The following is a 14,082-nucleotide window of genomic DNA, read 5'->3' as shown; positions in this document are numbered from 1 at the left end:
CGTGTGCTTTCAATAACCAGGTGAGTCCGGTGGAGACTCGAGGAGCTCACCTGGGACAGGAACACGGCCTGTTGAAGGAGATACTGCCGGAGCAGCAAGGCAGGAACACGGCCTGCAAACCAGGTGCTGCCTGGGCAGCAAGGGCAAAGCCCACGAAAGACAATGACGTCTGTACAGTGGCGTGGCAGCACGCTGCCAGACATCCAAACATAGAAGGACAGTCGCACACCGCCATGATGGCAGGGGGAGCTTTTAAGGAGGTGTAGCTCCACCCAAGGGCGGGCGCGAGACGGGCGTGACTCAATCAGGGTTCGTGACGTCCTGGCCCAGCCAGTCAGGATTCAGCACATCACCAGCCTCGTCATGGGGCCGTGTGATATCAGTGAGCGAATCAGAAGATGTCACGTGGAGCACATGCTCATCCTCCTGCCTCTGGGTCATAAAGGCGGGATCCCCGGTTTCACAATGTGCAGAGACATGGGAAGTCTTGCTGCTTCCCTGAGCATCTATTCTTTGCACACTGCGCAACTTCCCAGAGCCTCCATGCTGCTGAGCAGGAGAGCTCGTGGCAGGCAAGGGATGGGAGACCGCTCCATTCCCTGCAAGGGGAGAACCACTAGGTGTCACCCCTCTGCTGTGTCTCTGAGAAGGCAACTCCTGCAGACCGCACAGTCTCCCAGACCTTTGGTGCTGCTGAGCAGTAGGGCTTGTGGCCGACAAGGAATGTGGGACCACCTCATTCCTTGCAACAAGAGAGCCACGACGTGTAACAGGTAACTATGGAAACCGCTTTGCATAGTTACCCGGGCCCCGCCCTGTACACTTTGCCCGCTCAGCCACGCCCCCTTACACTGTGCCCGCTCGGCCACGCCCCCCACACATGATGCCTGTGACGACATGGACTCTCATGGGTTAAAGTTTCTTAACATTCAGCCAGACTATTGTTCTTATGTGTGCTAAGTCATGTTTGCTTAGCTATTGCTCTCCAGTCTCTTTGGTGGCAGCAGTGGGATACTACTCAGCCTGGTTTACCCAGGGGAGCTGCAGTGGACTGGTGTTTTCGGACACCGTCCAGGGCTCAACAACCAGGGAGGCACATAAGCATACCAAGCAGGCCATAGGGGAGGCATTCAAGTTTCGGACGCTGCCATGTCCAACCCCACCAGTTCAGCCATGGGACAAGGACCAGAGAGGAGTTACGACCGCAGCAGTAAATGGATGCTACAGGATCTGTGCCAGATGCGAAAGATTGACTACAGGAACACTGACACTCGGTCAGACTTGATCCGGAAATTAGTCTGTTGGGATGCCCAGAATGATGCAGAGGACGATGAGGACACTGCCGTTGTGGTATCAGAGGAGGTAAATCCTGTATCTCATCCTAGATCCAGTGACAGTCTGGAAACAAACCAAACCCAAGCAGACCGAGTCAAGGAATTGTTTACTGCATTGGGGCCTGAAGCTTCAAGGGAAGAGAGGGCTGGTGTTCTGCAATTTGTGTTTGGATTTCCAATTTCCTCACCATCAGCACCTACCTCCAGGATAGACCACCACCAAGGAAGTCATCTTCGCTACAGGGATGAAGGTTGATGGATGCTGATGGATCCAGTCTAAGCTCTTTGGAGCTGATTAGAGGATCAGGATATCTTATGGCTTCAATCTAGGGGCTCCGGATCCGGTTGGAGACCATATCCACAGCCTAGGGATTTCGACTCCGGCTGCCAGGATTGTAACATTATACCAGGACAACCTAAGGAGGACACTCAGGTTGGGACAGTTCAGTCACCTGGTACAGACTTTGCAGACCTCACCCAGCTTCCTAAATCTGGCGTTATTCCTTTCTCGGTGGGTGCCCGCCAAAAGCGGGGTGCTGCTGGAGTGGAGTAAGCGGCCCTGGAAGCTCTGAGGCATGGACATTCTAAATCCCTGGTGAGCCAGCGGAAGGGTGAGACTGTTGCCTGTTACATTTGTGTGTTTTGCTGGTTATGTGTTATGTGCCGTTTAATTGTTTGGGGATCCAATAAAGTCTAATTATTGTGGTTCCCTCACCCTGTGTTGTCTGAGTAGTGTTACGCCCACGGTTAAGGAGGCTGGCGTTCAGTTGGGATGAGCCCTGAGCCACGCTGTCTTTCTAAAGGCGGCAGGTTTTAGTGGACGAGAGCACCCACTGAGCCCCGTGTCTCCACAATGCCCACTCGGCCATGCCCCCCGCACATGATGCCCGCTCGGCCACGCCCCCCGCACACTATGCCCGCTCAGCCACGCCCCCCGCACACTATGTCCGTTCGGCTACACCCCCCACACACTATGCCTGCTCTGCCACGCCCCCCGCACATATTGGGCACATATACACCTCCCCCCAGGACTACTCTACCTATTAGACACCTCCCCCAGGACTACTCTACCTATTAGACACCTCCCCCAGGACTACTCCACCTATTAGACACCTCCCCCCAGGACTACTCCTACTATTAGACTCCTCCCCCATGACTCCTCCTCCTATTAGACTCCTCCTCCCCCAGGACTACTCCTACTATTAGACTCCTCCCCCTCCAGGACTACTCCTATTAGACTCCACCCCCAGGACTACTCCTCCTATTAGACTCCTCCCCCAGGACTACTCCTACTATTAGACTCCTCCCCCTCCAGGACTACTCCTATTAGACTCCTCCCCCCAGGACTACTCCTCCTATTATACTCCTCCTCCAGGACTCCTCCTCCTATTAGACTCCTCCCCCAGGACTACTCCTACTATTAGACTCCTCCTCCCCCAGGACTACTCCTACTATTAGACTCCTCCCCCTCCAGGACTACTTCTATTAGACTCCTCTCCCCCCAGGACTACTCCTCCTATTATCCTCTCAGTCTCTCTCTCCCCAGGACTACTCCTCCTATTATCCTCCTCTATCCCCAGGACTACTCCTCCTATTATCCTCCTCTCTCCCCAGGACTACCCCTCCTATTAACCTCCTCTCTCCCCAGGACTACTCCTCATATTATCCTCCTCTCTCCCCAGGACTCTTCCTCCTATTATACTCCCCTTCCCCCAGAACTACTCCTCCTATTATACTCCTCTCTCCCCAGGACTACTCCTTCTATTATCCTCCTCTCACCCCAGGACTACTCCTCCTATTATACTCCTTACCTCCAGGACTACTCCCCCTATTATACTCCTCTCCCCCCTGGACTAATCCTCCTATTATCCTCCTCTCTCCCCAGGACTCTTCCTCCTATTATACTCCCCTCCCCCCAGAACTACTCCTCCTATTATACTCATCTCTCCCCAGGACTACTCCTTCTATTATCCTCCTCTCACCCCAGGACTACTCCTCCTATTATACTCCTTACCTCCAGGACTTCTCCTATTATACTCCTCTGTCCCCAGGACTACTCCTCCTATTATACTCCTCTCTCCCTAGGACTACTCCTCCAACACACACACGCTGCACAAAACATACCTCCCCCCAAAACGCACACACACACACCCACACAAACCGCGCAACACACACACAACGCTGCAGACACAAAGCGCTCCACAAACAACGTGTCACGCTTCCCGGTCCCCGGGCCCCGCTCTCCGGTCCCCGTGCCCCGCACTCCGGTCCCCGTGGTCCGCTCCCTGGTTTCCGCCGGCGTCCCCTGCTCACCACCCCGGTCCCGTCCTCCTCGCCTGCACCCTCCTTGTGTCCTGCTCCTCGCTCCCGGCGCTCCTCTGCGACATGGGACACTCAGCCGGGCGCTCCTGCTTCCTCCTCACCGCTTCCTGGACTGGCTTCTGGCAAACGGGCCTCGCGCATGCGCATTAGGGCGCGCGCGCGGTCATTGACCCTCTCTTAAAGGGCCAGCACCCAGAAACAGGATATTGCATAGACAGGTACAGGGTATATTAGGGTTCTCTTTCCTGGTGGGCGGGGCCTGTTCTACATGTTTAGCAAGCTAGTGTTCAGGTCCCCGTATTGCTTTACCCTGTGCTTTGCCCTGTATTAACCCTGTCTGTCTCGTAGAGCCTGTCCTGCCACGCCAGCCGCTCCGAACCAAGTCCATCCCTGGACCCTGACGGTGACTTCGGCGGATGTTCCACCACCTCTGCAGCTCCGCCAGTCTCCAGTCCCTGGCTCCGTTCGGTGACCCGCCCCATCGCTCAGCAGGTTCCGGATTCCGCCTGACCCTACAACCCGGCCTCGGACCCTGAGCCTCGTCACCCGGACTACCGTCCAGAACTCCGTGGGTTCAGCAACATACACCTTTCCTGCTCCTCTACGGACTGTCTGGCTACCAATAGTGCTTTGGCTGCCGTGCATCAGGACCCTCTGGCGGGGTGACCGGCCTGGCTGCCTCCTCAGGAGAAACCGGTGTACGGTCCAGAGTTTCCACCACCCGGACGTAACAGCTAGAACAGGCCATGGATCCCGCCGAAGCACTAGCGGCCTTGCAGCAGGAACTCACACGACAGCGCGAGACCCAGACCCGCATACTGTCCTTCATGTCTTCTGTGGATACCCGCCTGAACACGCTACAAGCAACGGCCACGTCCTTGGCATCTCAGGTGTCCACTGTGCAATCCACGGCCGCAGCTCCCGTGGCAGCCTCCTCGGATACTTCCAAACTTCGTTTGGCCTCACCACCCCGGTACGCCGGAGATCCCAAGACCTGCAGGGGATTCATAAATCAATGCTCCCTCCATTTCAAGCTGCTGCCGCACCTTTTCGCCTCTGACCAAGCCAAGGTCGCGTTCATGATGTCCCATCTAGAGGGAGAGGCACTGGCCTGGATGAACCCCTTGTGGGAGAAGGAGGATCCGGTAACCGCCGACATCCAGGAGTTCCTGCAGGCTTTTCGTGGCACCTTTGACGAGCCCGGACGCGCCTCCGGGTCTGCCTCATCCCTCCTCCGGCTACATCAGGGGACTCTGACGGTGGGCCAATATGCTATACGTTTTCACACCTTGGCTTCGGAATTAGGGTGGAACAATGAGGCTCTAACCGCCGCCTTCTGGGAAGGACTCTCGGGTCGTATTAAAGATGAGCTGGCTGGTCGTGACGTGCCTTCCACCCTGGATGCCCTGATTGCTCTTGCGACTCGAGTGGATCTTCGCTTTCAGGAACGAGCCAAAGAGGTGTCCCGCGAGAGGCGTCCGATAAGGCACTCCTCCCCACCATAGAAGTCCATCGCTCCCCAGTCGGCGTCACCTGGCGCGTCTACCATCGAGCCCATGCAGATTGACCGCCTGAGGCAGTCTGAGCAACGCAGAGCAGAACGACTAGCAAAGGGTCTCTGCTTCTACTGCGGTGATGGCACACACCTGCTACGCTCTTGTCCCGAGAAGCCGGGAAACTCCAAAGCCTAGGCTTGGTAGGAGAGGCCACCCTAGGTGCTGGGACTCTCTCAGACTCCGTTACATGGACTGTTCAAGTCACTACAGAAGAGACCCGGTTCACGGCAGAGACGTATCTCGATTCCGGAGCAGCAGGCAACTTCATCCAGCAGTCCACAGTGGATAAGTACCAGGTGCCTGTTCTCCTACTGGAAAAACCGCTGGTGATCGCCTCTGTAGATGGGAGACCCCTCTCTGACACCGTCTCACTGATCACCAAGCCTGTGGACTTACGGATCGGTGCCCTGCACACCGAGAAGATCACCTTCTACGTCCTCCCGCGCATGTCTCATCAGATCCTGCTGGGACTCCCATGGTTACGGGCACACGAACCGTCGGTCAGCTGGAGTACAGGTGAAATTACCCGATGGGGCTCCTCGTGTCACGAGAGATGCCTGAAATCCATCCAGCCCATCCGACGACCTCCGGTTCCAGAGTCTCTACCAGGACTGCCTTCTGCCTACTGGTCCTTCTCGGACGTGTTTGATAAAAAGGAGTCGGAGGTACTACCGCCTCATCGTCCCTACGACTGTGCCATCGATCTATTGCCAGGAACTACGCCTCCTAGAGGAAGAATATACCCCTTGTCCCCTGCTGAAACACGGGCCATGTCTGACTATATCACCGAGAGCCTGGCTAAGGGCTTCATTCGGAGATCCTCGTCCCCTGCCGGAGCAGGGTTTTTCTTTGTCAAGAAGAAGGAGGGTGATCTGCGCCCTTGCATTGACTACCGGGGATTAAACCAGATCACCGTAAAAAACAAATACCCTCTGCCGCTCATCCCCGAACTATTCGATCGGCTCCGAGGAGCTCGTGTATTTACCAAGTTGGACCTCCTTGGGGCCTATAACCTGGTTCGCATTCGCTCTGAAGACGAATGGAAGACCGCATTCAACACTCGGGATGGGCACTACGAGTATTGTGTCATGCCCTTTGGTCTGTGTAATGCTCCGGCAGTCTTCCAAGAATTGGTAAACGACGTGTTCAGAGATCTCCTCTATGTCTGTGTCGTGGTGTATCTGGACGACATCCTGGTCGTCTCTCCGGACCTACAGACCCACAGAGAGAACGTGCAGCTAGTACTCCAAAGGCTTAGAGAGAACCGTCTGTACGCCAAATACGAGATGTGCGTCTTTGAAAAGTCGTCTCTTCCATTCCTGGGTTATGTAATCTCGGACACTGGCCTGCAGATGGACCCCGAGAAAGTGTCTTCCATCCTCAACTGGCCTCCTCCATCCGGACTGAAGGCTATCCAACGCTTCCTTGGCTTTGCGAACTATTATCGGCAATTCATCCCGCACTTCTCTGCCCTGACTGCGCCTCTCTCTGCCTTGACCAAGAAGGGAGCTAATCCTAAGGACTGGCCACCGGCGGCCGATGCCGCGTTCTGCTCATTGAAACAGGCGTTTGCTTCCTCCCAAGTTCTTCATCGCCCTGAATTGAACCGACAGTTCACCTTGGAGGTGGATGCCTCCTCCTCAGGGGCCGGGGCAGTGTTGATGCAGAAATCCTGCTCCGGGAAGATGGTTACATGCGGATTCTTCTCCAAGAGTTTCTCGGCACCCGAACGCAACTACACCATCGGTGATCGGGAGCTACTGGCCGTCAAGCTGGCCTTGGAGGAATGGCGCTACCTCTTGGAGGGAGCTGTATATCCTGTGATTATCTACACGGACCACAAGAATCTGGAGTATCTGCGGTCAGCCCAAAGACTGAACCCACGACAAGCCCGCTGGTCCTTGTTTTTCGCTCGTTTTGATTTCCAACTCCATTTTCGGCCCGCGGACAAGAACGTGCGGGCAGACGCCTTGTCTAGGTCCTTCGTGCCCATTGAGCTGGAGGAGGAGACGTTCCAGCCCATCATCAGCCCCAGTAAAGTCATTCCGGTGGCTCCTGTCGCTCTGACTCAGATACCCTCTGGGAAAACCTATGTCTCTGATACTGACAGACACAGAGTCCTGCAGTGGGGCCATGCCTCTAAGATCGCCGGCCACGCTGGTCAGAAGAAGACGTGGAGTACGATTGTCCGTCACTACTGGTGGCCGTCTCTCCGTAAAGACGTCGCAACCTTCGTCTCAGCCTGTTCGCCCTGTGCCCGGAACAAGACACCCAAGCACCTACCATATGGACGTCTTCTGCCTCTGCCCATTCCTTCCGTTCCGTGGCAACATATTGCAATGGACTTCATTACGGACTTACCCTTATCCTCTGGACACACAGTCATATGGGTTGTGGTGGACCATTTCTCAAAAATGGCTCACTTCATTCCCATGGCCGGGCTGCCCTCTGCCCAGGAACTAGCTGACTCCTTCATACAACATATATTCCGATTGCATGGCTTTCCCGCACACATTGTGTCCGACAGAGGAACTCAGTTTACCTCGCGCTTCTGGAGGGCCCTCTGCAAACATCTGGGAGTATCTCTGGACTTCTCTTCAGCCTACCATCCTCAGTCGAATGGGCAAGTGGAACGGGTCAATCAGATCCTGACCTCCTTCCTGCGCCACTACGTTAATGCCCATCATGATGACTGGTCCGCGCTTCTTCCTTGGGCTGAGTTCTCCCACAACCACCACATCAGCGAGTCCACTTCCTGCTCTCCCTTCCGAGTCGTTTACGGACTTCAGCCTTCTGTCCCATTGCCAGTATCCTCGGCTTCCGACGTCCCCGCAGCAGATGCTCTGGTCCAAGACTTATCAGCCATATGGAGCTCTGTCAAGACTTCCCTAGAGCGTGCTTCTTTGCGGATGAAGAGACATGCGGACAAACGGCGCCTGGATCCCCCGTGTTTCTCCCCTGGTGATTTGGTCTGGCTTGCATCCAAATATGTCCGATTGAAGTTGCCATCGTACAAGTTGGGTCCTCGTTACATCGGGCCGTTCAAAGTCATCAGCAAGATTAATGCAGTCTCCTACAAGCTGCAGCTCCCGGCCACGATGCGGATACCCAACTCCTTCCATGTCTCCCTGCTCAAGCCTGTTGTCCTTGGTCCCTTCTCCGCTGATGCCGGTACTGCTCCTCCTCCCATCGCTGACGATGACATCTATGCGGTAAGGGATATCGTGGCCATGAAGACCGTGAGAGGTCGGCAATACTTTCTGGTGGACTGGGCGGGGTATGGTCCCGAGGATAGGTCCTGGGAGCCCCGGGAGAATGTTGGCACTCCTCTGATACGTGCCTTCCTGTCCTGGTTGCGGGAAGGGGGCGTGGGGGAGGGGGTACTGTCACGCTTCCCGGTCCCCGGGCCTCGCTCTCCGGTCCCCGTGCCCCGCACTCCGGTCCCCGTGGTCCGCTCCCCGGTTCCCGCCGGCGTCCCCTGCTCACTACCCCGGTCCCGTCCTCCTCGCCTGCACCCTCCTTGTGTCCTGCTCCCCGCTCCCGGCGCTCCTCTGCGACATGGGACACTCAGCCGGGCGCTCCTGCTTCCTCCTCACCGCTTCCTGGACTGGCTTCTGGCACACGGGCCTCGCGCATGCGCATTAGGGCGCGCGCGCGGTCATTGACCCTCTCTTAAAGGGCCAGCACCCAGAAACAGGATATTGCATAGACAGGTACAGGGTATATTAGGGTTCTCTTTCCTGGTGGGCGGGGCCTGTTCTACGTGTTTAGCAAGCTAGTGTTCAGGTCCCCGTATTGCTTTACCCTGTGCTTTGCCCTATATTAACCCTGTCTGTCTCGCAGAGCCTGTCCTGCCACGCCAGCCGCTCCGAACCAAGTCCATCCCTGGACCCTGACGGTGACTTCGGCGGATGTTCCACCACCTCTGCAGCTCCGCCAGTCTCCAGTCCCTGGCTCCGTTTGGTGACCCGCCCCATCGCTCAGCAGGTTCCGGATTCCGCCTGACCCTACAACCCGGCCTCGGACCCTGAGCCTCGTCACCCGGACTACCGTCCAGAACTCCGTGGGTTCAGCAACATACACCTTTCCTGCTCCTCTACGGACTGTCTAGCTACCAATAGTGCTTCGGCTGCTGTGCATCAGGACCCTCTGGCGGGGTGACCGGCCTGGCTGCCTCCTCAGGAGAAACCGGTGTACGGTCCAGAGTTTCCACCACCCGGACGTAACACAACGCAACAGACACACGCAACACACAAACAACACCGCTCTCACACACCCCAACACCCAGAACATTTACAGCGCCCTACACAAACACTTGGCAACTACACACAACATCTATATACTGTGTGTATATATATATATATATATATATATATATATATATATATACAGTATATATATATATATATATATACAGTATATATATATATAACAAAGATCATACATTAACTACACAATCAATTCTAGAATACCCGATGCGTTAGAATCGGGCCACCTTCTAGTATTTTATACAGTCATATGAAAAAGTTTGGGCACCCCTATTAATGTTAACCTTCTTTCTTTATAACAATTTGGGTTTTTGCAACAGCTATTTCAGTTTCATATATCTAATAACTGATGGACTCAGTACAATAAACCTCATTTCAATCCAGAAATATTACTAACAGAAAATGTGCAATCCGCACAAAATTTGACAGGTGTAAAAGTATGGGCACCCTTATCAATTTCTTGATTTCAACACTCCTAACTACTTTTTACTGACTTACTGAAGCACTAAATTGGTTTTGTAATCTCATTGAGCTTTGAACTTCATAGGCAGGTGTATCCAATCATGAGAAAAGGTATTTAAGGTGGCCACTTGCAAGTTGTTCTCCTATTTGAATCTCCTATGAAGAGTGGCATCATGGGCTCCTCAAAACAACTCTCAAATGATCTGAAAACAAAGATTATTCAACATAGTTGTTCAGGGGAAGGATACAAAAAGTTGGCTCAGAGATTTAAACTGCCAGTTTCCACTGTGAGGAACATAGTAAGGAAATGGAAGAACACAGGTACAGTTCTTGTTAAGTCCAGAAGTGGCAGGCCAAGAAAAATATCAGAAAGGCAGAGAAGAAGAATGGTGAGAACAGTCAAGGACAATCCACAGACCACCTCAAAAGACCTGCAGCATCATCTTGCTGCAGATGGTGTCAATGTGCATCGGTCAACAATACAGCGCACTCTCCCATACAGCTTCTCCTTGTGCAGAGTGATGCATAAGAAGCTGTTTCTGCAAGCACGCCACAAACGGAGTCGCCTGAGGTATGCAAAAGCACATTTGGACAAGCCAGTTACATTTTGGAAGAAGGTCCTGTGGACTGATGAAACAAAGATTGAGTTGTTTGGTCATACAAAAAGGCATTATGCATGGAGACAAAAAACCACGGCATTCCAAGAAAAGCACTTGCTACCCACAGTAAAATTTGGTGGAGGTTCCATCATGCTTTGGGGCTGTGTGGCCAATGCCGGCATCGGGAATCTTGTTAAAGTTGAGGGTCGCATGGATTCAACTCAGTATCAGCAGATTCTTGACAATAATGTGCAAGAATCAGTGACGAAGTTGAAGTTACGCAGGGGATGGATATTTCAGCAAGACAATGATCCAAAACACTGCTCCAAATCTACTCAGGCATTCATGCAGAGGAACCATTACAATGTTCTGGAATGGCCATCCCAGTCCCCAGACCTGAATATCATTGAACATCTGTGGGATGATTTGAAGTGTGCTGTCCATGCTCGGCAACCATCAAACTTAACTGAACTGGACTTGTTTTGTAAACAGGAATGGTCAAATATACCTTCATCCAGGATCCAGGAACTCATTAAAAGCTACAAGAAGCAACTAGAGGCTGTTATTTTTGCAAAAGGAGGATCTACAAAATATTAATGTCACTTTTATGTTGAGGTGCCCATACTTTTGCACCGGTCAAATTTTGTTTAAATGCGGATTGCACATTTTCTGTTAGTACAATAAACTTCATTTCAATCCAGAAATATTACTGAGTCCATCAAATATTAGATATATGAAACTGAAATAGCTGTTGCAAAACCTCAAATTGTTATAAAGAAAAAGGTTAACATTAATAGGGGTGCCCAAACTTTTTCATATGACTGTGTGTATATCTAATATATAAAGCTGAATGTGTGTATGTATGTGTGTATGTGTGTATGTCCGGGATTGGCATCGGCACCATCGCAACTACAGTCACAAAATTTTGCACACTCACACTTCTGGACCCCGAGAGCGTCATAGGCTATGTTTTGAGGGGAAATTTTAACCCCGCGCTTTACAGTTATTCACCAAAAAACCTGCCTCCATTAAAGCGAATGGAGCTGGGAGCCACAGTGCAGCCAGAACTTCAGAAGAATGCGCAGCCACGCCCTTATATGGAATGTTGGCATGTCACAATGCAGCCAGGGAAAGAGACAGACACAGACAGGGAAAGAGGCAGACACAGACACGGTAAGAAACAGACATAGACAGGGTAAGAGACAGACACAAAGAGACAGACACAGACAAAGAGACAGACTGACAGGGAAAGAGACAGACAGGGAAAGAGAGGGAAAGAGACAGACAGGGAAAGAGAGGGAAAGAGACAGACAGGGAAAGAGAGGGAAAGAGACAGACAGGGAAAATGACAGAGATAGATAGACAGGGAAAGAGATAGACAGACAGGGAAAGAGATTGAGACAGACGGAGAAAGAGACAGAGACAGTCAGAGAAAGAGACAGACAGACAAAGAGATAGAGACAGAGAGATATATACAGAGGGGGAGACAGACAGAGAATGGGAGAGAAACAGAGAAACAGTTACTATCCCGGGCAGCGCTGAGTGCTATGTTGTGAGGTGAAATTTTAACCCCGCGCGTTCCAATTTACCAATCAATTTTGCCCCTATCTACATAATGGGGAAAAAGTGAAACGAAAAGTGTTGGAGGCAAATTGACAGCTGCCAGATGTGAACAAGGGGCACTTAAAGAATGAGAGCGATGGTGCCAAGGAGTATATATTGTACAGTTGCTAAGGTGGGGCCCCGACATGGGATACTCACCACACTCGGGGATATGAGCACACACACAAAATGTGCCACACACTACCACGTACTTGAACACATATACCACCCTCAGCACACATTTCACCACACATACACCAACCTCGCCACATAATCGCCCTAAACACACACAAGTCTGGTAATATCCTTCAAAACTAAAAATCTGATTAATAAGCAGCCAAACTACAAGAACAACAAATGTACCACATAGGAAATACGACAGCTGTCAGTCACATGACCTGTCTATTATGTGTATGTGTGAGCTAATATATACTGTCGGGGGGGAGGGCTTTCTGTTGCCTGGAGATTTATCAGGCTGCCAATAGCAACCAATCACAGCTTAGCTTCTATTTTGCTACAGTTAATTAATCTGAGCTCTGATTGGTTAATATAGGCAACAATTTAATAATTACACTTCTATCTATGTTTTGTGGTTTTTATGTGCAGAATACATTTTTGTTAATACATTCTACTTTGTTAGCAGCAGTTCTTAACCCGGGCGAAGCCGGGTAGTACAGCTAGTATATATATATATATATATATATATATATATATATATATACATACATACATACATGGAAGTGCTTCTTTACGTAGAGCTTTTGAATCTTAGCAGATTATTATATTTGAGGTTTTCATTTGGTAAAATAGAAAATTACTATGAGTACATATTAAAATAGACTTCTTCCCCTTATAGTAATGTCTGCTCCAACTTTCCCCATGCTTGTTTTCCAATAATGCTTTGTAATACATTTTATTCAATATGTCCATCCTGTAGGTGGAAGAAATTAAAAAGATGAAGATAGGAGACCCTCTGGACAGGTCTACCGATCATGGCCCTCAGAACCACAAGGCACACTTAGACAAACTGCTGGAATACTGTGAGACTGGGGTCAAGGAAGGAGCAACTTTGGTTTATGGAGCCAGACAAGTGCCTCGGCCAGGTGAAAAACATGCTTGCTAGGATACTTTAGGGAATTGGTATGTTAAGTTCGAGATTTGCATTTGGAAAACTTAAAAAAATATTGAGCAAATCATCTCCCTTATTGTATTCTATGAACTGCTGTATTGGGCAAATTGTGATTCCATAATTTCTAGTAATAATGGGTGAAAAATGTAAATGTATATTATACTAAAATGGTAGTAAACTTTGGGTTTTATCCTTAATTCTTTTACACTTTTTAGGTTTCTTCATGGAACCCACTGTATTCACAAATGTGGAAGACTACATGTACATTGCAGAAGAAGAATCTTTTGGACCAGTAATGGTCATCTCCAAGTTCAAAGATGGGTATGTCCTCTTAATTGATTCACATGAAATCCTTTCAGAAATATATTGCAATTGTCAACATATAGTCAATCTCTGATGGGATTTTACAGGCGCTGGTAGGGAGTGTGTCATGCCCATGACATGATCGCGTGGTGCTGATGAGTTGTCATGTCAGTCAGGGGTCAGCTGGTGACCCGAGTTTGTAATTACGCTCCTCCTGTGAACGCCGGATGCAAGCCAGCATTCACACCAGGTCGTTATTACTGCTCTGTATAGCACAAGCGGTGGGACGATTACAGCTCCCCCTAAGGGGACTAGTAAATACAATAAAAAGTAAAAAAAAATAAGTTTTTAAAAATATGCCCTACTAAAAAAAAAACAATTAAAAAAATTAAAACTACACATATTTGGTATCGCTGTGTTCCGAAATGTTTATCAAAATATAAAATAAATTCATCCATTTGGTAAATAGGGTAAAAAAAAACCCCGCCAGAATTGCATTTTTTTTGG

General features: G+C 50.8%; 1 protein-coding gene across 1 annotated transcript in view; it reads left to right on the top strand.

Moving 5' to 3' along the window:
* Window positions 1-14,082, top strand: part of ALDH1L2 (aldehyde dehydrogenase 1 family member L2) — a 111,044-nt gene that overhangs the window by 75,480 nt on the left and 21,482 nt on the right. Inside the window, exons 20-21 of the mRNA XM_075344738.1 lie at window positions 13,081-13,246; window positions 13,488-13,593. Of these exons, the coding sequence (XP_075200853.1) occupies window positions 13,081-13,246; window positions 13,488-13,593 (272 nt within the window). The remainder of the gene's footprint in view (window positions 1-13,080; window positions 13,247-13,487; window positions 13,594-14,082) is intronic.

The sequence above is a fragment of the Anomaloglossus baeobatrachus genome, chromosome 4 (genome assembly GCF_048569485.1).
Source record: "Anomaloglossus baeobatrachus isolate aAnoBae1 chromosome 4, aAnoBae1.hap1, whole genome shotgun sequence".
In the NCBI taxonomy this organism is placed as follows: domain Eukaryota; kingdom Metazoa; phylum Chordata; class Amphibia; order Anura; family Aromobatidae; genus Anomaloglossus; species Anomaloglossus baeobatrachus.
This window is presented reverse-complemented; position numbering and strand designations above follow the sequence as displayed.